The sequence below is a fragment of the Microcaecilia unicolor genome, chromosome 6 (genome assembly GCF_901765095.1).
Source record: "Microcaecilia unicolor chromosome 6, aMicUni1.1, whole genome shotgun sequence".
Classification (NCBI taxonomy): Eukaryota; Metazoa; Chordata; class Amphibia; order Gymnophiona; family Siphonopidae; genus Microcaecilia; species Microcaecilia unicolor.
Genome location: NC_044036.1, coordinates 17,202,832 through 17,230,612, shown reverse-complemented (window position 1 = coordinate 17,230,612; position 27,781 = coordinate 17,202,832). Strand labels below are relative to the sequence as shown.

The window sequence follows — 27,781 nt, the reverse complement described above, 5'->3', positions numbered from 1 at the left end:
AAGTGCTGTGTATGCCTCGTAGTTCTCTATAAGCGATAATATTAATACATTGGGATCACAAAGCGCATTCTTCTGGAAACACATTCAATAACCATTCATGAATAGTGATCATTTGTAACCTGCAAAAAGAAACTTTCTTTCAAGCCTCTGTCTTAGAGTTGATGTCAAGTAGAAATGGACAGTGTTTGTCCTTGAAAGTCACAACGTAGTCTGGTTTTCGAAAGAGCAAAATAAGCTAATTCAGTTCCTAGGTTCAATGCGTGGAAGGATATCTCATAAATACTGTTCATAGAGATCCCAGAGTCCGCAACATTGTTTACAGGTCTTGAGATTAGAAGACGGTAAAACAATGTATCTTCCCCTTAGTCATGATGATATTAAGAAAATTACATTTCAGCCTCAGTATCCAGACGTTTAATGTGAGCAAGTGCAAGGTGATGCATGTGGGAAAAAAGAACCCGAATTATAGCTACGTCATGCAAGGTTCCACGCTAGAAGTTACGGACCAAGAAAGGGATCTGGGTGTCGTTGTCGATAATACACTGAAACCTTCTGCTCAGTGTGCTGCTGCGGCTCGGAAAGCGAATAGAATGTTGGGTATTATTAGGAAAGGTATGGAAAACAGGTGTGAGGATGTTATAATACCGTTGTATCGCTCCATGGTGCAACCGCACCTTGAGTATTGTGTTCAATTCTGGTCGCCGCATCTCAAGAAAGATATAGTGGAATTGGAAAAGGTGCAGCGAAGGGCGACTAAAATGATAGCGGGGATGGGACGACTTCCCTATGAAGAAAGACTAAGGAGGCTACAGCTTTTCAGCTTGGAGAAGAGATGGCTGAGGGGAGACATGATAGAGGTATATAAAATAATGAGTGGAGTGGAACAGGTGGATGTAAAGCGTCTGTTCACGCTTTCCAAAAATACTAGTACTAGGGGGCATGCGATTAAACTACAGTGTAGTAAATTTAAAACAAATCGGAGAAAAGTTTTCTTCACCCAACGCGTAATTAAATTCTGGAATTCGTTGCCGGAGAAAGTGGTGAAGGCGGTTAGCTTAGCAGAGTTTAAAAAGGGTTTAGACGGTTTCCTAAAGGACAAGTCCATAAACCACTACTAAATGGACTTGGGAAAAATCCACAATTCCAGGAATAACATGTATAGAATGTTTGTACGTTTGGGAAGCTTGCCAGGTGCCCTTGGCCTGGATTGGCCGCTGTCGTGGACAGGATGCTGGGCTCGATGGACCCTTGGTCTTTTCCCAGTGTGGCATTACTTATGTAATAGGCCCTGCCAGGCAGTTTAAGGAAGAAATCAGCAATGATAGATGTGTAAAGCTGAATAACATCTGCTTAAATAGGAAACCAGAGCTTTTATTCTGTAGTGACGAGCAGCATTTCATCATACCATGGCATTCACACGGAGTCCAAGAATGTGCCCGGGATAAGAAGTTTCAAAATGGATAGCATAGGGAAATGACGAGACCATCTATTTATCCATCCATCAAGCAATACAGCTGCTCCCATCAAAGCAGGCTTCCCCTGGGGTAGGGGTTCACACTGAGAATGAGGCTGCCTCTGAGTGTGCCATTAGTCCACTGGAATCTGAACTGAGATCTCCAGTCTCTGGGTAAGAAAGAAAGCAAAGCATCGCTGGAACCCTAAAGAGCAAAGGAAACCACTGATCTAGAAAAAGGAGAGGCCACAGTGTATGTCCCCTGTGTAAGAAAGAAAGAAAGAAAGCATCTGTGGAACTCTAGAGCGCACCAGAGAGACGCTGATTCTGGGAAAGAAGGGGAGGACACGGCAGATGTCCCCTGGGTAAGAAAGAAAGCAAGCGTCTTCTGAAACATGAAAGAAGAGCAGAGAACCACTGATACTCGAAGAGGAGGAGAGAACACAGCGGGATAAGTACATACCGCCATACTGGGAAAAGACCAAGGGTCCATCAAGCCCAGCATCCTGTCTCCGACAGTGGCCAATCCAGGCTTCATGAACCCGGCAACCCCCCCCCCCCCCCCCCCCAAATTAATAATGTTCAATGGACTTTTCCCTCAGGAATCTGTCCAAACCCCCCTTAAACTCCGTAAGGCCAGCCGCTGCCACCACATTTTCCGGCAACAAGTTCCAGAGTCCAACTACACGCTGAGTAAAGAAAAACTTCCTATTTGTTTTAAATCTACCATATTCTAGCTTCATCTTGTGTCCCCTGGTTTTGTTGTTGTTTGAAAATGTAAACAAACGCTTCACATCTGTCCGCTCTACTCCGCTCATTATCTTGCCGACTTAGGTAAGGCGGGCAAGGCAACCAGAAGGAACTGCACCTACAACCGCATCTGAGTTCGGACCATCTCTAGAAGGTATTTTGAGAAAAAGGGACGAGAGGACGGGTCCCCCCCCCCCCCTTGTATGGTAGAGTTGAAGAATGATAGAAGAGGCTGTGACATCTTTTCTACTCGGTTATTATTTGAATTTATTCCACAACCCTTTGAGATGCTTAGTAAATCCTTGGTTCGGCACAAAACCTGGCCTGATCCTATTTATTGGGAAGGGGAGAAGGTATGGAGAGAGTGGATGTTGGTGCCAATGGCCTCCGAGTTTTACTCGTCCTGACTTAGAACCTTAAATTCCCAAAAATTTAACCTGTAAGTCTCAATGTTGTTTCCAGTGGCGTAGCTACAGGTGGGCCTCAATTTGCACCCAGGCCCACCCAAAATTGCGGCTCTCTTGATGTGTGGCTGGTGGGAATCCTCAAACCCCACCAGCTAAAGATTTCCTCCTTGTTAGGCAGCCAGTGCTCTGCCACACACCAGCCCCTCTGCACATGCTCAGTTTTCACCAGGCGGAAGCACTGAGCATGTACGGAGACCTGGTAGCGGCGTCTTGCTTCTGCTGTTTGGAAGAGCACTGGCTGCCCTGGGAGGAGGAAATCTTCAGCTGGTGCAGTTTGAGAATCTGCACCAACTCGGGTATTTAATATTTTGTGTTTGAGGGTAGGGGGGAGAGCAGAGTTGAGGGGGGCCAGAAGGGGCTGGATTCCGTGCCCATCCATTTTCGGCTCAGGCCCACCCAAGATTGGCTGTCTGGCTACGCCCCTGGTTGTTTCCCTGATGTTGTGTCACTGATTTGCCACACAGCCGAAAAGTAGCTGCTGGGAGGGTCCCCAGATTGGCAAGGGGTTACATAATATAAAGCAGTGTTACTAAACAGAATACAAGACATATTTTACGTGTTTCTGCCATTTCTGGAGACTGCATCTCTGAAAGTCTACACAGGGGAGGACTAGCAAAATGGTACAGATTAAGGCCTTGATAACGCCAGTACTCCACAAAACAAAACTAGTTAAAGTTGAGTGAAGCCACTGGCGATGCTACAGGACATTGCTTCTTCTGATCAGACCGGACAGTGAGTTTGTGGGGTGGGACATTCAAAATCAATGACTTGCCTAGATAGGTCTTAAAGTTAACCGCCCAAATGTTTTGAATATCAGCCCCAATATACATACCCTGTAAGGAAGGAGAAAAGGGAAAATATGACGAACACCTTCAGATACCTCAAAGGCACAAATAATGCGGAAACGTCAGTTTCCAGTGGAGAGCCGGGGGTCATGACATTAGGTTCAACGGGGAAGACTAAGGAGAAATGGAAGGAAGTGTTTCGTGGCAGGAAGCGCGATGAATGCTTGAGTTAAAAATAGCAACAAAATTCAAGAAAGCTTGGAAGAAGCTCAGAGGATGCTCAGTGGTGGCAAAGCAGGTTTATAGTCGAAGAAAGAAGTAAGGTCTGCGAGATTATAGTGATCCTTATCTGTCATTATGTACGACTTGACCTATCATAAGCAAACATAAGCAACCCATCTATTTTCCGGTTCATCTAATCATTAACAACAATGACTCAGATAATATCTCCTACCAACCTTCTTACCCTCCATGCTGTTCCTCAACTTCTCCTTTATCGCTCCACCTCCTTACCTATCTCTATCCTTCTCTCATACCTCTTCTATCCCATTTACTCCTTGTTCATTTGTCCTATCACATACCTCCTTTGTTGATTTTGATACTACCGATTGTCTTCTCTTGTTGCTATATAAGCCGCATAGAGCCTGCGATGAACGGGAAAGCGCAGGGTACAAATGTAATGAATAAATAAATGTCTATTTCAGTGGTTCCCAAACCTGGTCCTGGAGGCACCCCAGGACCAGTCAGGTTTTCAGGATATCCACAATGAATATTCATGAGATATATTTGCATGCCGTGGAGGCAGTACTGCAGAGCTCTCTCGTGAATATTCATTGTGGGTATTTAATAAAGGCAACATAGGTGGCCATGTTGAACAGGTTCCCAAATTTAGCCTCAATAGCGCTGGAATGCAGAAGTGCAAATTTCACACCTGCTCCGAAGAAGTTGTGAATGGTTCCATGTCGTTTGTGCTTTGTGCAACTCCACTTCCGTTTCACCCAAATTAGACCTTGGGAATACCTGGTCACAGATCACATTAAATATAGGTGCACGCTTTCCATGCTGTTTCTTCCACGTGCATGTGGTTGAACAAATTTATAAAAGGCCATTTCCATATGTAGAACAGGCTTAACACATGGAGCAAGCTTCATAAAATTAGCCCATGTGTCTGTGAATATATTAGACTTATATAGGAGTGGAGGAGTGGCCTAGTGGTTAGAGCACCAGTCTTGAAATCCAGAGGTGGCCAGTTCAAATCCCACTGCTGCTTCTTGTGATCTTGGGCAAGTGTCACTTAACCCTCCGTTGCCTCAGGTACAAACTTAGATTGTGAGCCCTCCTGGGACAGAGAAATATCCAGAGTACCTGAGTGTAACTCACCTTGAGCTACTACTGAAAAAGGTGTGAGCAAAATCCAAATAAATAAATATAGAGCTTCACTTAAATGTCTGACCAGCATGTGGGCAAGTGATCTCTTGCTGGTATCTGCCAAGACTTGTCTAAAAGGTGAGAAGTGGGGAAAGGAAGGGACTGCCGAAGTCATTGGGAACTTGAACATAGAAAATAACCCAGGGCTGCATTTGTGTGCCTTTCTCCTCTGTGGTCTACACTTTCGTAAACAGTGGATTATGGCTTTATCTCTCTCCTGCAGAAGTGCAAGGTGGAGCAGGGAAGAAGTTAAAAACACATTTAAGGCCCTAATTGATTGATTGTTTTTCCCCTCACAGGTACAGAGTGCGAATACAGCTTTGATTAATTAGTACCTTAGCAGTGCTAAATTGCTTTTCAGTGAAAAGACAGCAAAATATACTACACTATTTAAATCATAAAGCAGCAAAGAGAATTTAAGCACGTTAGAGATATCTCTCCCTTGGAAGAGAAAATAGATTCTTCAGTAATAGTAGGTAACTCAAGGATAAATGAAGCAAAATACACACTCCATGCACACACATGTATGTATATGTTTGTTCCCTAATTCTGTCTTTTCTCATGGTTTTATTTCTAATTCCTTATTGTCCATGCCAGATCAGTCCAGACAAAAATAGGTTATATCTCCCTGCCAGCAGATGGAGACAGACAAAAAAAAAAAAAGTTCAGAGCTGACTTCAGTTTTCTTATAGAGGCCAGTGTTCCCTTCTGTTTTTTTCTGTCTCCAGCAGATGGTGCAGACATATGGTCTAGTGCAGTAAGATTGCTGGGTTATAGGGCAGTGGTCTATGGGCCATCCTCCTCTGGTGGAGCAAGATTCATATTCAGCTCCTGAGCAAAAGTCTGAGGGCTGATTCCCTTGGTAGAACAGGATTCTAGGTTCCAGACAATGGTCTGAGGGCTGATTTCCCTACTTGAGCAAGCTCCTGAGGCAACAGTTTGAGGGCTGACTCCCCTTGTATAGCAAAATCTCCAGTTCCCAGGGCAACAGTCTAAGACCTGGTTTTAGAACAGGATCCCAAGGCAATAGTCTTTAGGCTGATTCTCCTAGTACAGCAGGTACTGATAAATATAATTCCAGAGTCTGGATTATGGTTGAGCAGGAGCAAAGAACTAGGCCTTCTGTTGCTTTAGTAGAGGAGGTACCTGTCAATGTGCTTCCAGGGCTCTAGCCTTCAATTGAATAGGCTCCCAAGATTTGGCTGTTGACTGGCTTGGTTGAACAGGGACAAGCAAGTATGCTTGCAGGGCTTCAAAGTTTAGGTTGATCAGTCTGCAAGGGTTTGGCCTTCAGTTGCTTCTTGTAGAACAGCACTGATAAGCTTGTTCCCAGGGCTCAAGTATACAGTTAGGCAGCTCTGGCTGCCTATGGTAGAGCAGTTGCTGGTTGCTGGAGCTTAAGTCTCCAGTTGAACAGGCTCCCATGGTTCAGCATTCGGCTGCCCCCTGTAGGGTATGTGCTGTAAATATGCGCCTAGGGCTCCAGGCTCCGGCCTCTAGTTCAACAGGCTTCCAGGGTTTGACTTCTTTGGTTGCCTCTGGTAAGGCAGAGACTGGCATGTGCCCCCTCAGGGTTCAGCTTTCACCTGCCTCTCGTGCACCAGGTGCTGATAAGTGGTCTCCCAGGACTTTTGCATATGTCAACTCTTTGGTTGAGCAGAGGCAGAGAGCAGCAGGCTGAATCGGGAGGGTCAGATCCTGCTTTTACCCCCTTTGCTTTTACCCCCACGCTTCCTCCACTGCTCTGTCGTCTTCTCTACATGGCAGTCTTTTCACTGGGAAGCCATTCTTGCTAAAGTTGCTTGGGAAAGAGAAAAATGAGATAACCTAGCAGACCTTCTGTAAGCTGCAGATGCTGGTGGGAAGGGGGAGCTGTTACTCCTTAAACTAGAGATTATCCTGATTTCTCTTCTCAGATGCAATGCCCCCCCCCCCCCCCCCCCCCCCACCTTTTCAAAGTGATCTAGCTGGGACAGGGCATGGTTATTATGGTCAGAAAGGATCTTCTGGTTTTTCCCAGGAGAGCCTTACAAACTTGGATGGAGGACATCCTTCTTCCTCTGTAGGGGGTGTCTCATTTGTTTTTAAAATTGTCTGGTTATCAATAGAAATCAAACAAAATAAAACATGGAAAAGAAAATAAGATGATACCTTTTTTATTGGACATAACTTAATACATTTCTTGATTAGCTTTCGAAGGTCGCCCTTCTTCGTCAAATCGGAAATAAGCAAATGTGGTAGCAGATAGTATATATAAGAGAAACATCAAAGCATTACTTTGACAGTCTGACAGAGTGGGAGGGTGGGGGTGTGCATGGGGACATCAAAGCATTTCATTGATATTCTAACAGGATGGGTGTTGGTAGGTGAGAGGAGGGTGATAAACAGAGAAATACAGCTTTATGGTTTATAATGGGTTAGAAAACCCAGATCCTTAAGTCCTGTTTGTTGGGTGTCAAAATATTCAATCATTCTTATTTTAAAATTTTCTGAAAAGATGAACTCACTTCTTAGCCAAATGGTCTCCTTGCTGCTTCAGGTTATTAGAGAGATATTTTTTGTAGGGGTAGGAATGGTCCATTTGCTGGCAAGGGGCTATAACCCACTTGTCTGGCCTGGTCTGGCAGGACCCAAGTAAAGGAATTAACAGATAAGTTTCAATGTTACCTTTTTTCTTTCTTATTCAGAACCATTGTGTTTCACCTACCTTTTTTTTTTTTTCATATGTTATTTTGACTTTATTTGAACTTTTGATTAGAAGGTGTGCACCTTAAACTCAGTTTGAAAGAATCTCCTCTCCCAAAATCCCATTTCCATGCTGAGACTGAAATCCGGTTTTATGCATCACGTGGGTAGCCTCCAGGAGTTCTAATTATGACTGCAAATGAGCTCATGCTGTGACCTTGGTTTTTCATACTAGGAAGTAGCAGACAGGTGTGTAATTGATGATGGGGAAAGAAGAGGTGTTTTCTCATCCAAGTGTTACTCATGATAATCATAATTGGAGATTTATACAGGTTTTTTTTTCCATGCTTTCACTTATGGAACAGTAAGACTAAAGACTTTAAGCAATCTATAGTATGTAAAGCTTGTATATATTACATAAAGAATAATGGGATGCATTTTACAGTTTCATACAGTCACTTCTGGGGGTAAATAACTTTGTATTTCTGATGTCTAGATTGTATGAAAAAAGACAGATTTATTATTAATATTAGAGAAAGGGGATGAGATTTGATATACTGCCTTTCTGTGGTTACATTAAAAGCGATATACGTACTATATATGTAGGGGATACTGAGTCATTGAGAGAGACCCGAGGCCCAGGGAAGAAAAATGGTCCTACAGAAATTCACACCATGTCACGTTTCCAAAGCAGGAACTAGGTTAGTGAGCCCTTGGGCCACTGCCGAGGAGCGGCAGTGGCAGGCAAAACCACCCCACACCAGGAACAAGGCAGAACTCAGATAGGAACAGCAAGACTTCACCTGCACTAGCCGCCCTTCCCCAGGAGTTCAGCCCTTGGCTGCAGGCGGCCGACAGGACTTACAGGACAGGGTAGGAACTGGAAGCTGCAAGCAGCCACTAAAACAGGGAACAAACGCTGACAAACACGAGACAGAACTGAAAACTGCCAAGCAGCCACTGAGCAAGAAACACAGACAAACAGAAACTAAACACAAAAGACAGACAAGGAAGAAGTCTAGGAAACAAACAATAACCCTAAGCTAAACTACACACAGACTAACTAGCATCAGACAAGGAACTAGAATAAAAACCAAGCTAGGCAGAAGTGCAACAAGCACCAACAAACCAGGGCCTTAGGCGATGCAAAGGCCAAGCAGAGAGTTTCCAAATGGCTAATAAGCCCAGCAGCAGCTGAGATACAGCTGCAGCAATCACCAGGCAGCTACAGGTGCTGTGCAGGCTCAAACAAGCTAAGCAAGTCTGGCAGGCCGGAAGATCCGGACTGGACAGGGCTGAAGTCTGGAACGGGAAACAGCACACAGACAATCCAATGCAGCCACTAGGTCTGGCCACCAGGGGGCGAGATGACTGAGAGCCTGAAACATGGGCACGATCGTGACACACCAAGATTCAATGGAGATTTGAATTTGCATCCCAGGAACTTTGCTGAGTCTTAGTTGAGTGTTCTGACCTATTTATTTATGCATCCATCCCATTGTTATCCAAAAACTACCGTATTTTTCGGACTATAAGACGCACCGGACCATAAGACGCACCTAGGTTTTAGAGGAGGGAAATAGGAAAAAAAAAATTTTCCTCTTTCCCTCCTCTAAAACCTAGGTGCTCCGGTGCGTCTTGTCCGGGTTTTGGACCTCCGTCCCGTACTTGCAGGATTCCGTGTTCCCTGGTGGTCTAGTGACGTCGGGGCAGGAAAGAGCCCCCTCTTTCCTGCCCATCGCGCTGCTCTCCGTGCTTCTCAATGCTCGGCGGCCATTTTGAATCTCGCCGAGACCGTCGGAAAGCATTGAGAAGCACGGAGAGCAGCGTGATGGGCAGGAAAGAGGGGGCTCTTTCCTGCCCCGACGTCACTAGACCACCAGGGAACATGGAATCCTGTAAGTACGGAACGGAGGTCAAAAAACGCTACCTTCAGACTATAAGACGCACCCCCCATTTTCCTCCCAAATTTTGGGGGAAAAAAGTGCGTCTTATAGTCCGAAAAATACGGTAGTTTCTGTTCCAAGTAGCTTACAATTTACAGTTGGGTGAAATTACAAAAGTTAGATAAAATTTCAGTCGTGTTCCACATTTAGGCCGTAAAAAGGTTGTCTGTAGCTTACGTGGTCAGCTATAGAATTTTTTGAAGAGGTCGGTTTTCAGTTCTTTTCTGAACTGAAGGTAGTTGGTGATGCTTCTTGTAGCCTTTGGTACTGAGTTCCACCATTTGGAACCCAGGTAGTTAAATCTTGCTGTGTAGATGGTTTTTTAAGTTATGTTTCTGCAGTTGGGTAGGTGGAAAAGATAACTTCCGGTTTCCAGGCTTGCATTTCTTGGAGATAGTTCAAGCATGTCTTGCATGTATTCAGGTGCCATTCCGAATAGTATCTTGAAAATGAGGCTACTAGCTTTGAACAGTAGGTCTTGCCTTGGTTGGCAGCCAATGTAGTGTTTCGAGTAGTGGAGTAGCTCATTCGTATTTCGACTTTTTGAATAAGGTGCCTACACTCCCAAGGGGTGTGGGAAGAGGTCAGACAAGGTGTGGAGAAGAGTCTTTGAAATCTGAGGCAATTTGTTGAAACTTTCTAGACAGAGTGTAGGCCGTCATTAGGACAGTTTTCAAAGGAATTTGCCCAAGTAACTTCCTCATGCTGAAAACTTCACTTCGTATTCACACAGGTACAGTGGGGGAAATAAGTATTTGATCCCTTGCTGATTTTGTAAGTTTGCCCACTGACAAAGACATGAGCAGCCCATAATTGAAGGGTAGGTTATTGGTAACAGTGAGAGATAGCACATCACAAATTAAATCCGGAAAATCACATTGTGGAAAGTATATGAATTTATTTGCATTCTGCAGAGGGAAATAAGTATTTAATCCCTCTGGCAAACAAGACCTAATACTTGGTGGCAAAACCCTTGTTGGCAAGCACAGCGGTCAGACGTCTTCTGTAGTTGATGATGAGGTTTGCACACATGTCAGGAGGAATTTTGGTCCACTCCTCTTTGCAGATCATCTCTAAATCATTAAGAGTTCTGGGCTGTCGCTTGGCAACTCGCAGCTTCAGCTCCCTCCATAAGTTTTCAATGGGATTAAGGTCTGGTGACTGGCTAGGCCACTCCATGACCCTAATGTGCTTCTTCCTGAGCCACTCCTTTGTTGCCTTGGCTGTATGTTTTGGGTCATTGTCGTGCTGGAAGACCCAGCCACGACCCATTTTTAAGGCCCTGGCGGAGGGAAGGAGGTTGTCACTCAGAATTGTACGGTACATGGCCCCATCCATTCTCCCATTGATGCGGTGAAGTAGTCCTGTGCCCTTAGCAGAGAAACACCCCCAAAACATAACATTTCCACCTCCATGCTTGACAGTGGGGACGGTGTTCTTTGGGTCATAGGCAGCATTTCTCTTCCTCCAAACACGGCGAGTTGAGTTCATGCCAAAGAGCTCAATTTTTGTCTCATCTGACCACAGCACCTTCTCCCAATCACTCTCGGCATCATCCAGGTGTTCACTGGCAAACTTCAGACGGGCCGTCACATGTGCCTTCCGGAGCAGGGGGACCTTGCGGGCACTGCAGGATTGCAATCCGTTATGTCGTAATGTGTTACCAATGGTTTTCGTGGTGACAGTGGTCCCAGCTGCCTTGAGATCATTGACAAGTTCCCCCCTTGTAGTTGTAGGCTGATTTCTAACCTTCCTCATGATCAAGGATACCCCACGAGGTGAGATTTTGCGTGGAGCCCCAGATCTTTGTCGATTGACAGTCATTTTGTACTTCTTCCATTTTCTTACTATGGCACCAACAGTTGTCTCCTTCTCGCCCAGCGTCTTACTGATGGTTTTGTAGCCCATTCCAGCCTTGTGCAGGTGTATGATCTTGTCCCTGACATCCTTAGACAGCTCCTTGCTCTTGGCCATTTTGTAGAGGTTAGAGTCTGACTGATTCACTGAGTCTGTGGACAGGTGTCTTTCATACAGGTGACCATTGCCGACAGCTGTCTGTCATGCAGGTAACGAGTTGATTTGGAGCATCTACCTGGTCTGTAGGGGCCAGATCTCTTACTGGTTGGTGGGGGATCAAATACTTATTTCCCTCTGCAGAATGCAAATAAATTCATATACTTTCCACAATGTGATTTTCCGGATTTAATTTGTGATGTGCTATCTCTCACTGTTACCAATAACCTACCCTTCAATTATGGGCTGCTCATGTCTTTGTCAGTGGGCAAACTTACAAAATCAGCAAGGGATCAAATACTTATTTCCCCCACTGTACATTATTCAACAACATTATGTACAGTATTATGTACAATTTATGTAGCATTGTGATTTTTTTGGTACTATTAATTTCAGCAACCTGTTAGCAGTTAGCACTGTTAATGTATCTGTCAGTAGTCACTAGTCTATAAATAATTAAATAAATCCCATCGATAGAGGATAGGCACAAACCTGAGATGTACACCTTGAAGATATCCTAAGTTGTTGATTTATTTTTAATTATTTCATGTGATAAGGAGGAAAAAGGCCCCAAAGAGCTCATGGATACTTTATAATCTAAAGAGCTCTTGAATGAAGAGAGGCAGATATTACCCCAATTTGAAGGGTTTTTTTTATGGCCGAAGATGAAGAGAGGATCTTACCGATCCAGTCAGCTCTTTAGATATAAAGTATCCTTGAGCTCTTTGAGGCCTTTTTCCTTCTTATCACATTAAATAATTCAAAATAAATCAACAACTTAGGATATCTTTGAGGTGTACATCTCAGGTTTGTGCCTATCCTCAATCAATGGGATTTATTTAATTATTTATATTCTAGCGATTTATTAAACCCTACCCTATTTTGAACGTTTTAGTAGTCACTAGTGGACATGTGGTTTAGGAAGAGAGTGCAAGGGTTTCATTAATCGTTAAAGGGGTGTGGGAACCAAAAAAGGTTAAGAACAGGTGTTCTAGGGCAGTGCATCTCTTGTCAGTTATAGGGTACATCCTTGCAAATCCATCTCATCTGTAGTTATTGTGGTACTCTAGGACTGTCTTGAAAAAACACTGCTTTAGACACCAAGGCCCAGATGCACTAAACCTTAACGACCCTTTTAAAGACCCTTTACTGACCCTTAACGAAGAAATTTTCAACCGTAGCATGCATCAAAGGCCATTTTCCGACGAAGCTAGCAGCTGACGAAACCGGAATGCAAACGAGAAACTACCATTGAAATGTTGACAATTCGGAATGCACTAACCATACCGACGATAGCAACGAATCACTTACCGTCAGAAATTTAACGTGAGCTCAGACCTGTCGTTAAGGCCTGAGCTGTCATCTCCCCGCTGCCCCCTGCACCATGAAAAACAAAATTGCTGGCATGTTTAAAAAGAAAAGTGGCTCCCCGCTTCCCTGTGCCTAAAATAAAAAACGAAACTAAAATTAAAAAAGGATCGGGAGGGGGCAAAGGCGCTCATCAGCAGCGTCCTGTATGGATGGCCTTGCCCCCCCCCGCCCCCCGCCTGAAGTTGCCGCTGCTCCCTGCTTCTCCCTGCATATGAAATAAAAGCTCAATACAAAACTTTTGCAGCGCCGGGCCCCCCTCCCTTCCTGTCTCTCTTCTTCTTTCTCACAACACTGCTCCTGTGCCCGCCCACCTCTGACGTAAGTTAACTACGTAGGTAGCTTACGTCAGAGGTGGGCTGGCACAGGAAGAAGGAGAGAGACGTCGGTGGAGGCAGAAGCGATGGACGATCATCTGTTCCAACCCGTGCAGCGCCTTCACACACAGGTGAGAGGCGCTGCACCGGCCATTAAGGCGGGGGGGGGGGTCGGTGGAAGGGGGGTGCGGCGGCGATGAACTCAGGGGGGTGGGGCACAGAGGCGGAGCAGTGTTGTGAGAAAGAAGAGAGACAGGAAGGGAGGGGGGCCCGGCGCTGCAAAAGTTTTGATTTGTATTGAGCTTTTATTTCATATGCAGGGAGAAGCGGGGAGCAGCGGCAACCTCGGGCGGGGGAGGGGCAAGGCCGTCCATACAGGATGCTCCTGATGCGCGCCTTTGCCCCCTCCCGATCCTTTTTATGTTTGTTTCATTTTTTATTTTAGGCACAGGGAAGCGGGGAGCCACGTGTTTTTTTTGTTGTTGCTGTTTTGGACGTTTGCACATGCGCAGAGCAGCCAGCATAACGCTTGGCTGCTCTGCACATGCTTTAGGGGCCGATTACCGACGGGGATTACAAATCTTTGATACATTGTACTTTTCAATACCTCTCCGAACATGTGCGACTTGTTTTTTTGCTGCATGCTTCGTTTTTTCAAATTCGTTAAGGACTTTAATGTTTTAGATTTTTTTTTACGTATGGTTGATGCATCTGGGCCCAACTCTTCCTTAAACTAAAACAAAGAGGAACCGTGGGCTTTCTGACAAAGCAGTTTGATAGCCACGAGGCAGATCTGCGAAATGCGATGACTCTGCTGCTAATTAATACTCTTTGCATGTTACTCACTGTCAGACTTCAAGCCTCTCACTTTAAACACCACCTGTGTTGTCCATCATCTGTCATGCTCTTAACGGAAGCTGCTGGTTGCTCTGAAATATAGTTTGCAGAAAGGGGGAGGTCACAGAGCACAAGTTCATCCATCCTGGAACAGCTGCCGAAGTCTTTACATTCGTGAAACTGGAGAACTCTTGAGTTCAGGCCCCCGTCTCATAATAACGATGGTTAATCCTCAGAGTCATGTGTGATTTTCCTGCTCCGGAATCATTACTTAGAGACTGACAATGTATGTGGTAATATTCTGATGAGACACGAGCGTGTTCAGGACCTGTCTGCCAGCTCAGTTGGTGAGAGGATCTCAGTATTTAATGCTGAGGGAGTCTTGTCGTAGTTGTATGCAGTAATTTTTAGAGAATGAAGCAGAAAAATAAACATTAATCACAGTGCTGTACAGACAGTCCCTGTCCCATGAGCTTACAGTCTAGCCAAGACAGAAGATATGAAATGCAGAGAAAACAGGACTTGGAAGATCAAGTCCAAGTGTTTTATAGCAGGATTAACTGGTGAGGGGGTCATTTTAATAGTTTATCGTTTATTACATTTCCTATACCGTATCTTAATTTGCCATGCAAGTCAGAACGGTTTACAATTATGAAAGAACGCCATAAAATCACAGGACAGATGTCATCCATACACATTCATACAAGATACATAAAACATAACACAATCAAATAAACCATTCATTCAAAGTAAAAGTAACGTGATCAAATTCCTGACAGACGAACTAAATGAACATATTAACTATAGATCTCTGTATTTCTCGCCGTACAGGTTCACTAAAAATGGTTAAACACTCAGGGTCAGATGGTGCAGAGTGCTAGCTGGAAAAAATACGTTTTTTAGTGCAGTGTGAAAAAGGGTGTGGGACACTTCCAACTGGACTGGTTGGGGAAGTGAGTTCCACAAAGCTGTTGCCAAAAGGTAAAAAGCTGAATTTCAAGTTGATTCCTATCTGGCTTTACTACTACTACTTAACATTTCTAAAGCGCTACTAGGGTTACGCAGCGCTGTACAGTTTAACATAGAAGGACGGTCCCTGCTCAAGGAGCTTACAATCTAAAGGACAAATGTACTGTCAGTCAAATAGGGGCAATCAAATTGGGGCAGTCTAGATTTCCTGAATAGGTTAGGTGCCGAAGGAGTAGGTATGACCAATCTGTTATCAGTTAAAAGGACGTAATCACAGAAAGCTGCAAGGAATGAGGCCTCTTTTTTTTTTTTTACTAAAGTGTGGTACAGTTTTACATGAAACAAAACCTATGTATAATCCAAACAGCAAACCAGGAAGTAGGGGTGGACAAAAAAGATCTTTACAGCCAGGGATCAATAAAAGCAACTTTTATTCAGCACCACACCAGGGGCGTAGCCAGACTTTGGCGGGAGGGGGGTCCAGAGCCCGAGGTGAGGGGGCATACACTAGTGTGGTGCAGGGGCGTAGCTACATTGGGCCACGGGGGCCTGGCCCCTGTAGATTTGGCACAGGTCCCCCCCTGCCAATGACCCGCTCGACTGCTATTTAGGATGGATCTTTGTGGTATGCCTTATTGAATAAGTTAGTTTTCAGTCATTTTCGGAAATTATTTATGTCGTGTGTTGTTTTTATTGATTTTGGTAATTCATTCCGTATTTGCGTGCTTATATAAGAGAAACTGGATGCATTTGTTGATTTATATTTTAGTCCTTTGCAGTTGGGGTAGTGGAGATTCAGGAACGTACGTGATAATTTAGTAGAATTCCTGGTTGGAAGGCCTGACATATATCCCGGAGCTTCACTGTGTATGATCTTATGAACAGAGTGCAGACCTTGAACGCAATGTGTTCTCTCATTGGAAGCCAATGTAATTTTTCTCTTAGGGGACTGGCATTTTGATATTTCGTATTAGTGTCCTAATAAGATGCAGAGCACCCAAACATGAAAAGGGTTGTGCTAAGCAGAGCCGATTAGCTTTTAAAGGATATATTCTCTGCATTAACTCCTTCATTAACCAGCTAAATGCAAGGGTTGAGCGATATGAAGAAGACAGTTCTTCATCTCTCCCTCTGAATACCCAAGTTTGGGGTATTCAGGGCCACTTAACCTGCTGCTCAGAACCACAAGTAGCTTCCAGAGGTCCCCATCTTTCCTTCCACCCCCAACAAGCACAAATGGCCTTTGACATGCCTCCTTTCATCATGTATTGGCATGACAGGCTGTGAAGGGCTTCATTTTGAATTTTACAGCAGTGCCAGCAGGTGTATGGATTCCCTCCTGTCGGGGAGAGCCTTTGGGGTCCCCCTTGGGGAGGAAACTTTGGGTGAGTGAGGCGCCCGATGCCCATTTTGGGGAGAAGAAGGGAAGGGGATCTCAGAAGGCATATTTATTATTTATTTAGATTTTGCTCACACCTTTTTCAGTAGAATCTCAAGGTGAGTTACATTCAGGGACTCTGGATATTTCTCTGTCTCAGGAGGGCTCACAATCTAAGTTTGTACTTGAGGCAATGGAGGGTTAAGTGACTTGCCCAAGATCACAAGGAGCAGCAGTGGGATTTGAACCGGCCACCTCTGGATCGCAAGACCGGTGCTCTAACCACTAGGCCACTCCTCCACTAGCAACATTCCATGTAGAATCTCCAATAGTAGCAACATTCCAGAATCTCAAAAACTGGCAACATTCCATGTAGAATCTTCAATAGTAGCAACATTCCATATATTTATTTAGATTTTGCTCACACCTTTTCAGTAGTAGCTCAAGGTGAGTTACATTCAGGTACACTGGATATTTCTCTGTCCCAGGAGGGCTCACAATCTAAGTTTGTACCCGAGGCAATGGAGGGTTAAGTGACTTGCCCAAGATCACAAGGAGCAGCAGTGGGATTTGAACCGGCCACCTCTGGATCGCAAGACCGGTGCTCTAAACACTAGGCCACTCCTCCACTCCTATATAAGTCTGGGTGCTAAGGAGACCGTTTCTGCTTATTGTTTGGATGGAAGAATCGGGAACCCAGAATCCAGTTTACTACCTGGAACCAGGGCTTTCCAGTGAGGATGCCCTGATGGCACAATCTTTCCCCTTCTTTTTATGGTTAAGTATTTTTTTATTCAGTCATCAACATCCACTTCCCCTTTCTTTTTAAGTGCTTAGTACTAGGTGCCAAAATTATGTTAAATTTATCGGGCCAAAGACTTCAGTTAATTTAGTGCTGTCTAGGGAATAGGGTGAGGGTGGCTAATAAACTCATTGTTGCTTTAGTTGGATATTTCGCATATGCATGTATGATCATTTTTAGCAAGTATGCATGTCCTGTATTATACAAATTTTTACTTTTGCTAAATCAGTAGGGAAGAGGGGTTGGTGGTTGGGAGGCGAGGATAGTGGAGGGCAGACTTATACGGTCTGTGCCAGAGCCAGTGATGGGAGGTGGGACTGGTGGTTGGGAGGCGAGAAATACTACTGGGCAGACTTGTACGGTCTGTGCCCTGAAAAAGGCAGGTACAAATCAAGGTCAGGTATACACATATGAGTTTATCTTGTTGGGCAGACTGGATGGACCATGCAGGTCTTTTTCTGCTGTCATCTACTATGTTACTATGTATGTATCAGCTATTTTTAGTGTTCTTGCTAAGTCTTTATCCTGCACATTAAGGATCAAACTCTCTATATAATGCCGAAAAAAATCGATGCCGAAAAAAATGCACTTAGCGATATTCTGTAAACTCTGCGTAAAGTTAGATGCAGTTTATAGAATACGCTTAGCTGCCATTCCTGCGACTAAATTTAGTCACGGCCATTTGCCAGAGACTGTGGTAAAGGCGGGTAGCTTAGCGGACTTTAAAAAAGGTTTGGATGGCTTCCTAAAGGAAAAGTCCATATACCATTATTAAATGGACTTGGGGAAACCCCACTATTTCTGGGATAAGCAGTATAAAATGTTTTGTGGTTGGGATCTTGCCAGGTATTTGTGACCTGGATTGGCCACTGTTGGAAACAGGATGCTGGGCTTGATGGACCTTTGGTCTTTATGGCAATACTTATGTACTTATTTGTGCCAAATAAAAACTGGTGTAAATGTCCACATGTAATTTAGGCGCAGTTCAGGCGTATTCTATAACACTGCATACAAACTTTATTTATTTATTTTACTAGCCGTTGAGCCCGTTAAAACGGGCGAGATTTCCAGCAACCCTCCTCGCCGCCGCTCCCTCCCCCCCTCCGTGCCGGGCGCCCTGCACTGACCTGACAGCGCCTCTCACCTCCGTGTGAAAGCGCTGCAGGCAGCAGCAGATCGATCTTGCTGGGTATTTGTGACCTGGATTGGCCACTGTTGGTAACAGGATGCTGGGCTCAATGGACCTTTTGTCTTTCCCAGTATGGCAATACTTAAGTACTTATGACTCTAACCATGGCGTTCATTTATGGAATGAAGTACAAAGGCTTGTGCTCCCTTGATGGCTTCCTGAGTGACTTTTCTTATGAAAATTGCATGTTTCTGTCATTTTGCAACACTCATTGTGCAATACCAAATAATGACCTCTCATAACAAAAACATGCCTTCTTTTAGATGAATTGTTAAAAATTTGATTTTCTTATGATTATCGTTACTTGTTATGTAAATTAACTAGCCGTTAAGCCCGTAAAAACGGGCTAGTATTGCAGCCCTCCTCTCTCCCCTGGCCTCACCCCGTCCACCGATCCTCCCCCCCCCCCCATATCCAGCAACCCTCCTCTTTCCCTTGGCCTCCCCCCTCGCCCCATGTCCAGCAACCCTTCTCTCTGCCCTGCTCTCACACCATGTCCAGCCACCAAGCCCTCTCCCCCCTGCCCTCCCCCCATGTCCAGCTACCCTCCTCACCGCCGCTCCCTCCCTCCTCCCTCCGTGCCGGGCCCCCTGCACTGACCTGACAGCGCCTCTCACCTCCGTGTGAAAGCGCTACAGGCAGCAGCAGATCGCTCTGCTGCTGCCTGCAGCGCTTCCACATGGAGGTGAGAGGCGCTGTCAGGTCAGTGCAGGGGGCCCGATACGGAGGGGGGCGGGAGCGGCGGCCGACAGTCCGACTCCGTTTCCCTCTCTGTTCTGCCCTCTGACGTCATGACGTCTTGACGCGAGGGCGGGACAGAGAGGGAAGTCTGTACTGCGCATTTGCAGGTGAGTCGGTCACTTCCCGTTTATATGTTTGATAGTTTTGTTCTGCTGCTAACACCCACATTTAGAAAAATCCAGTCTTGCTCATTGTATTGTAAAATATGTCCTTCTTTGAGATTTTCAAGGGTATGACTAGGCTGCAAGGCTTGATTGTCATGCAGAATAGATAAAGTGGGTTTATCAAGCACTGGGTGCTTTAGATTCAGGCTTGTAACTTGTCTCTCTGCCAGATATCTGTTTACAGCTGCATTTAGAGTATATTCGGCTCTTGGCAGTAGTGGTCAATGAATCAGGTTATTCCCACTCATTAACATTCTTGAAGGCCATGTGAGAAATTTAGAGAATGAACAACTGTGGTAGACCATTGTAAACAGTCTTAAGCTGGGTTTCCTTGATTGAACTCACGAAATAGGTTATAAATATATGTTGTTTTGAATTCATCCCCTTGAAATCAAGGTAGAGAACAACATCCCGGAAACTGTTGTTTTCTCTTGCTCTTAGACAACCTTTTAACCTTTCTGACTTGCATGGCTGGTGCCCAGCAATTTTTCAGATTGTGGGAATTGATTTTGGCTTTTATTTTGCAGGAGTCCCGTTTCCTAAGAACTTCCAACAGGTGTGCACGAAGATCCTCACCAGGCTTTTCCGGGTCTTCGTTCACGTGTACATTCATCATTTTGATGGTATCATCAATGTGGGGGCTGAAGCTCATGTGAACACCTGCTACAAACATTTCTATTATTTCATCACAGAGTTCAGTCTCATCAGCCACCGAGAGCTAGAGCCTTTGGTAAGAAGATATGAGATGCCAGTATATTCCGCAGTTCATTTGGGACTGTTGAGCCATTCTAGGTTTGTCCCTACTGCCCGCATGGAGATGTAGTGTTGCTTTTCTTAGAAAAGGTAGAACTACAAGGCCATGTGGACAGGGGGATGCATTTTTGTTTATGTTTAGATTTGATATACTGATATCTGTGACTTTTTCTGTAATTCAGCTCAAGCCGGTTTAGTGTCCTCGTGACTAGGGTCTGGTTTGCCCGAGGCCACTGTGTGTTGGGCAGCACCTGTCGCCTGCCATGGCTGGTAAGGGGGGGGGGGGCCAAATCCTGGCCACGCCCCATAGTATGGTGGTTGTTGGGGGTAGCCCCATCCCATTCCATTCCTTGAGTAATGGTAGGACAGTTGAGATATGTGGGTTTATGCTTCCTAACCAGCAGATGGCGACAGAGAACACAGTTTGCCATGACATTATCTTCATTATTATTGGATTAGCCAAATATGAAAGCTAAGATAACAGGGTAATGAAGGCCTCTGACCTGCCCATACCCCTCATGTGGCCACGCCCCCTTTTCAGTTACATGCTGAAGAATTTACACTTGCATCTTTATAGAATAGCGCCTAGCGAGATGCGTGCTTAAATCCAAATTGTTGCCAATTAACAACGATAATCGATTGTTAGCGCCCAATTATTGGCGCTAATTGGCTCATTAAATTGCATGCACAAATTGGTCACATGCCTAAATTTGCATGAATAATTTTGAGCACCATATATAGAATTTGGGGGTTAATGACAGTTTGCAGACGCAGTTGAACTTGTGGGAGAGTTTTAGTGTAATCAAAAAAGGAGGTGTAGGTATGAAGGTCACCTCCTACATGAAACCTACATTGTCGGGCATATTATAGAAACTGAATAGGAGGAGAGAGGGGGAGGGAGAGTTTTTAAAACCAGTTCCTCCTGGTTGCCTTGAAGATACAATAACAGGAAAATGCAACCATGGCTAGGGACTCCTGCCCACGCTGTGTGAATGGGAGCTGAATGTGTGTAGGCAGCCACTGGCCTTCGGTTTTGTTAAATCCTCTTCCTGCTGATGGGAAAGAACGCCATTTAAATAGGTAATAAGGCTCAGCTGCAAATGGGTCTCTTTAACCTGGGTTAACAGTATGCAGAAGTTTCCAAAGTTGTGTGCAAGGAAGCATTCCCGGGTTATGTTTATGTCAGGGAAAGAAAAGATCCATGTCTGTTTTTAAAGGAAGTTGTACGTCAACCAGTGGCTAAAACCTTATGGCTTCCTTATCTGAATTTTTAGCCACTGTCTCTATAGCGGAGGGAGATCAGCATAATGGTAATATTCAGCTGCTATATAGATAATTTATACACTTACTGCTGGATTCTATATAGCACCAGGGGCATAGCCGGACCTTGCGGTGGGAGAGGGCCAGAGCCCGAGGTGGAGGGGGACACATTTTAGTCTGCCCCCCTGCCGCCTCACTGCTCCCCCTGCTGCCTCGCTACTCCCCCCACAGCCTCGCTACTCCCCCCACAGCCTCGCTGCTCCCCCCGCTGCCCTGCCGCACCACTCAACAGCAAATACCTTGGCTAGTGGGGGTCTCCAACCCCCACTAGCTGAAGCCTTATCCAGCACCAGTCTCCGGCGCAGCCACGTTCCCTGCCCTGCTCTCTCTTCCTCCTGACGTCCTGAACGCTCCTTTCAGTGAGGACCCCCGCCAGCAAAACCAGGGGCCCAGATGAAATTGGGGGGGGGGCACCTAGCTACGCCACTGTATACCACGCCACGGTTCTGCGCCAAAATCTAAGCGTATTCCATAACAATGCGTGTAACTTAATTGGCTTAAGCTGATCAGTGTTAATAACAGCACTTAACAAGCAATAATGGTTGGATGGAGGGGAGGGAAGAGAGAGGAAGTGAGATGAACATGGATGGAGGGGAGGGAAGAGAGAGGAGAAATGCTGGACAAGGATGGATGAGAGGGAAGAGAGAGGAAGTGAGATGAACATGGATGGAGGGGAGGGAAGAGAGAGGAGAAATGCTGGACAAGGATGGATGAGAGGGAAGAGAGAGGAAGTGAGATGAACATGGATGGAGGGGAGGGAAGAGAGAGGAGAAATGCTGGACAAGGATGGATGAGAGGGAAGAGAGAGGAAGTGAGATGAACATGGATGGAGGGGAGGGAAGAGAGAGGAGAAATGCTGGACAAGGATGGAGGAGAGGGAAGAGAGAGGAAGTGAGATGAACATGGATGGAGGGGAGGGAAGAGAGAGGAGAAATGCTGGACAAGGATGGATGAGAGGGAAGAGAGAGGAAGTGAGATGAACATGGATGGAGGGGAGGGAAGAGAGAGGAAGTGAGATGAACATGGATGGAGGGGAGGGAAGAGAGAGGAGAAATGCTGGACAAGGATGGATGAGAGGGAAGAGAGAGGAAGTGAGATGAACATGGATGGAGGGGAGGGAAGAGAGAGGAGAAATGCTGGACAAGGATGGATGAGAGGGAAGAGAGAGGAAGTGAGATGAACATGGATGGAGGGGAGGGAAGAGAGAGGAGAAATGGTGGACAAGGATGGATGAGAGGGAAGAGAGAGGAAGTGAGATGAACATGGATGGAGGGGAGGGAAGAGAGAGGAGAAATGCTGGACAAGGATGGATGAGAGGGAAGAGAGAGGAAGTGAGATGAACATGGATGGAGGGGAGGGAAGAGAGAGGAGAAATGCTGGACAAGGATGGATGAGAGGGAAGAGAGAGGAAGTGAGATGAACATGGATGGAGGGGAGGGAAGAGAGAGGAGAAATGCTGGACAAGGATGGATGAGAGGGAAGAGAGAGGAAGTGAGATGAACATGGATGGAGGGGAGGGAAGAGAGAGGAGAAATGCTGGACAAGGATGGAGGGGAGGGAAGAGAGAGGAGAAATGCTGGACAAGGATGGATGAGAGGGAAGAGAGAGGAAGTGAGATGAACATGGATGGAGGGGAGGGAAGAGAGAGGAGAAATGCTGGACAAGGATGGATGAGAGGGAAGAGAGAGGAAGTGAGATGAACATGGATGGAGGGGAGGGAAGAGAGAGGAGAAATGCTGGACAAGGATGGATGAGAGGGAAGAGAGGAAGTGAGATGAACATGGATGGAGGGGAGGAGAGAGGAGAAATGCTGGACAAGGATGGATGAGAGGGAAGAGAGAGGAAGGAGCTGCATTCTGACGGAGATGAGGAAAAGGGAAAAGAGGAGAAAAACTGCACATGGATGGAGAAAATAGGCAAGAACTGGATCCACGTTTTTTTCCCCTTCTCTTTATCTCTTTTTACCCTGTCCCTTCTCTCCCTTCTAATTTATTTGTATTTGAATTACCACTGGTCTGGCAATAGCCTTATCAGTACATTGTACGCCACTTTGAGCCTGCGCACATGTGGGAAAAGGTGGGGTATAAATGTGCTAAATAAATAATGAGCACTAATTGGTAGTAATTAGAATTTACATGCATAACTTGCTAAGTGTATTCAGTAACATACTGCGCCTGAATTCTAATGTGCGCAGTTTAAAAGGGGCATGGTTGTGGGCGGGGAAATGGGCTTTTCTTGGGTGTTCCAAACTTTGCAAACTTTTTAGATTGTAAGCTCCTTTGAGCAGGGTCTGGCCTTCTATGTTAAATTGTACAGCGCTGCGTAACCCTAGTAGCGCTTTAGAAATGTCAAGTAGTAGTAGTGTTCCAAACTTTGCATGCGTTGTTATAGAATGTGGCCCTCTGAGCCTAAATCTACGCGCTGGGATTTACGCCATGTTTTCATTAGTGTAAATGAAGGCGCGTAGATTTAGGCGCTAGGATATCAACTAAGCGTATTCTGTATACCGCGCCCAAGTGCCGCTTATAGAAAATGCTTGGCCAGAATTGTTTTCCACGCAGATATTTTAGGCGCCTTATGTAGAATCTGACCCTCAGCCTAAATTAAATGGATGGTGATGGTGACACTGACCCACATTATAGGAATATTCAGCACCATTTACCGTAGATGAGGGCAATTGTGTAACGGGGCACCTGTAGTTACCTGTCACTTCAGCATGTAAATCAGGGTTGGGCAACCACGGATCTCGAGTGCCACACCCCGGTCAGGTTTCAAGATTTCCAGAATGAATATGCCTGAAACCTAGTTGTATCCAGTGAAAGCAGTACATGCAAATTAAACTCATGCATATTCAATGCGGGAGTCTTGAAAACTACTACTACTATTCATCATTTCTATAGCGCTACTAGACGTACGCAGCGCTGTACACTTGAACATGAAGAGACAGTCCCTGCTCCACAGAGCTTACAATCTAATTAGGACAGACAAACAGTACAAGGGATAAGGACAAAGAGTAGCAAGATTCCATGCAGAATCCCAAAGAATAGCAAGATTCCGGAATCCCAAAGACTACTACTACTACTTATAATTTCTATAGTGCTACTAGACGTATGCAGCGCTGTACACTTGAACATGAAGAGACAGTCCCTGTTCAACTGAGCTTACAATCTAATTAGGACAGACAAACAGGACAAGTAAGGGATAAGGACAAAGAGTAGCAAGATTCCAGAATCCCAAAGAGTAGCAAGATTCCGGAATCCCACAGTAGCAAGATTCTGTGCAGAATCCCAAAGAGTAGCAAGATTCCGTAATCCCAAAAACTACTACTACTCCTCATCATTTCTATAGCGCTACTAGATGTACGCAGCGCTCTACACTTGAACATGAAGAGACAGTCCATTCTCGACTGAGCTTACAATCTAATTAGGACAGACAAACAGGACAAATAAGGGATAAGGACAAAGAGTAGCAAGATTCCGGAATCCCACAGTAGCAAGATTCTGTGCAGAATCCCAAAGAATAGCAAGATTCCGGAATCCCAAAGACTACTACTACTACTCATCATTTCTATAGCGCTACTAGACGTACGCAGCGCTGTACACTTGAACATGAAGAGACAGTCCCTGCTCGACAGAGCTTACAATCTAATTAGGACAGACAAACAGGACAAAGGATAAGGACAAAGAGTAGCAAGATTCCGGAATCCCACAGTAGCAAGCTTCTGTGCAGAATCCCAAAAAGTAGCAAGATTCCGGAATCCCAAAGAGTAGCAAGATTCCAGAATCCCAAAGACTAGTACTATCCCCCCTTCAATCTGTTCAGAACTCTGCGGCACGTCTCATATTCTGCCAAAACCGATTTAAACATATCACCCCTCTCCTCAGGTCACTTCACTGGCTTCCAATCAGATACCGCATTCAATTCAAGCTTCTCCTTCTTACCTACAAATGCACTCAGTCTGCTGCCCCTCACTACCTTTCTACCCTCATCTCCATTTACGTTCCCCCCCGAAACCTCCGTTCACAGGACAAATCCCTCCTCTCTGTACCCTTCTCCAACACCGCCAACTCCAGGCTCCGCTCATTCTGCCTCGCCTCACCCTATGCTTGGAACAACCTTCCTGAGCCCTTACGCCAAGCCCCCTCCCTGCCCATCTTCAAGTCTTTGCTTAAAACCCACCTCTTCAATGCTGCATTCGGCACCTAACTCTTACCGTTCACTAAATCCAGACTGCCCCAATTTGACCGCCCCTATTGGACTGTCTGTTCACCTGTCTCTTAGATTGTAAGCTCCTTGAGCAGGGACCGTCCCTCTATGTTAAATTGTACAGCGCTGCGTAACCCTAGTAGCGCTTTAGAAATGTTAAGAGGTAGTAGTAGTACTTATAATTTCTATAGTGCTACTAGATGTAAGCAGCGCTGTACACTTGAACATGAAGACACAGTCCCTGCTCGACTGAGCTTACAATCTAATTAGGACAGACAAACAGGACAAATAAGGGATAAGGACAAAGAGTAGCAAGATTCCTTGCAGAATCCCAAAGAGTAGCAAGATTCCAGAATCCCAAAGACTACTACTACTACTCATCATTTCTATAGCGCTACTAGATGTACGCAGCGCTGTACACTTGAACATGAAGAGACAGTCCCTGCTCCACAGAGCTTACAATCTAATTAGGACAGACAAACAGGACAAACAAGAGATAAGGGAATATTAAAGTGAGGATGATAAAATAAGGGTTCTGAACAAGTGAACAAGGGTTAGGAGTTAAAAGCAGCATCAAAAAGGTGGGCTTTTGGCTTAGATTTAAAGATGGTCAGAGACGGAGCTTGACGTACCGGCTCAGGAAGTCTATTCCAGGCATATGGTGCAGCAAGATAAAAGGAACAGAGTCTGGAGTTAGCAGTGGAGGAGAAGGGTGCAGATAAGAGAGATTTACCCAGTGAACAGAGTTCCCGGGGAGAAATGTAGGGAGAGATGAGAGTGGAGAGGTACTGAGGAGCTGCAGAGTGAATGCACTTATAGGTCAATAAGAGGAGTTTGAACTGTATGTAGAAACGGATAGGAAGCCAGTGAAGTGACTTGAGGAGAGGGCTAATATGAGCATAACGACACTGGCGGAATATTAGTCATGCAGCAGAATTTTGAACAGATTGAAGAGGAGAGAGATGGCTAAGTGGGAGACCTGTAAGAAGCAAGTTGCAATAGTCTAAGCGAGAGGTGATATGAGTATGGATGAGGGTTCTGGTAGTGTGCTCAGAAAGGAAAGATAAGACTGGATTGTGGCCCTTGAGGATTGTGATTGCCCACCCTGGTGTAAATGTTAAGAATCCTGTCACTTTCATGGGTAAGTGTACACTTAATGCGCAAAAGTGGCAGCAGAGTGACTAAGCGCTATACTGTGATGGTAAACGTAAGTGGCATACCCCCGTATTCTTTAGAGTGCGCCTAGAGATCGGCGCCAAAATCCAAGTGTATTCTATAACAATGCGCAACAGCTCTTAAGCAATAATGAGCACTAATTGACAATAATTAAAATTTACGCACACAACTCGCTAAGCGCATTCTGTAACGCAGTTTGCCTAAGTTCTAACACGCGTTGGCAAAAAGAAACGTGGTTATGGGTGGGGGCATGGGCATCTCGTGGGCATTCTGCAATTTGCAAACATAGTTGCAGAATATGGCCCAGTGCGTCTAAATCTACGTGCTGAGATTTACGCCACATTTTTGTTGGTATAAACGGAGGCACGTACATTTTATTTATTTGTCACATTTGTATCCCACATTTTCCCACCTATTTGCAGTCTCAATGTGGCTTTCATAGTACCGTACAGGCGATCGCCAATATCGATATGAACAAATACAGAGTGATGATGTAGTAGAGTACGGTTCATGTGTTGCAGATAGGTTAAGAAATCGTAAGGGGGAAGAGAAGTTATGTCCAATACGAGCTTTGGTTTCGTTGTGTTGCAGGGTTAAGGCATTTAAGTTGGATCGTTAGGGTATGCCTTTTTGAACAGGTTTTAGTCATTTCCGGAAATTTAGGTGGTTGTTCGTTGTTTTCACAGTGCTTGGTAATGCATTTCCATAGGAAAAGCTGGATGAATAGGTTGTTTTGTATTTGAGTCCTTTGCAGCTTGGGTGGTGGAGATTTAGGTATATTCGTGTTAATCTTGAAGCGTTTCTGGTTGGTAGGTCTATGAGGTCCGTCATGTATCCCGGGGCATCTCCGTAGATGATTTTATGAACCATGGTGCAGATTTTGAATGCAATGCGTTCTTTGATTGGCAGCCAGTGCAGTTTTTCTCGTAAGGGTTTGGCGCTTTCGAATCTCGTTTTTCCAAATATAAGCCTGGCTGCTGTGTTTTGAGCAGTTTGGAGTTTCTTTAGGATTTGTTCTTTGCATCCCGTGTAGA

The 27,781-nt window shown here is 45.2% G+C and overlaps 1 protein-coding gene across 1 annotated transcript in view; it reads left to right on the top strand.

The window, feature by feature from the left end:
- MOB3C (MOB kinase activator 3C) overlaps positions 1–27,781 on the top strand; it is a 92,750-nt gene that overhangs the window by 49,589 nt on the left and 15,380 nt on the right. The window contains exon 4 of the mRNA XM_030206087.1: positions 19,820–20,022. Coding sequence (XP_030061947.1) covers positions 19,820–20,022 — 203 coding nt within the window. The remainder of the gene's footprint in view (positions 1–19,819; positions 20,023–27,781) is intronic.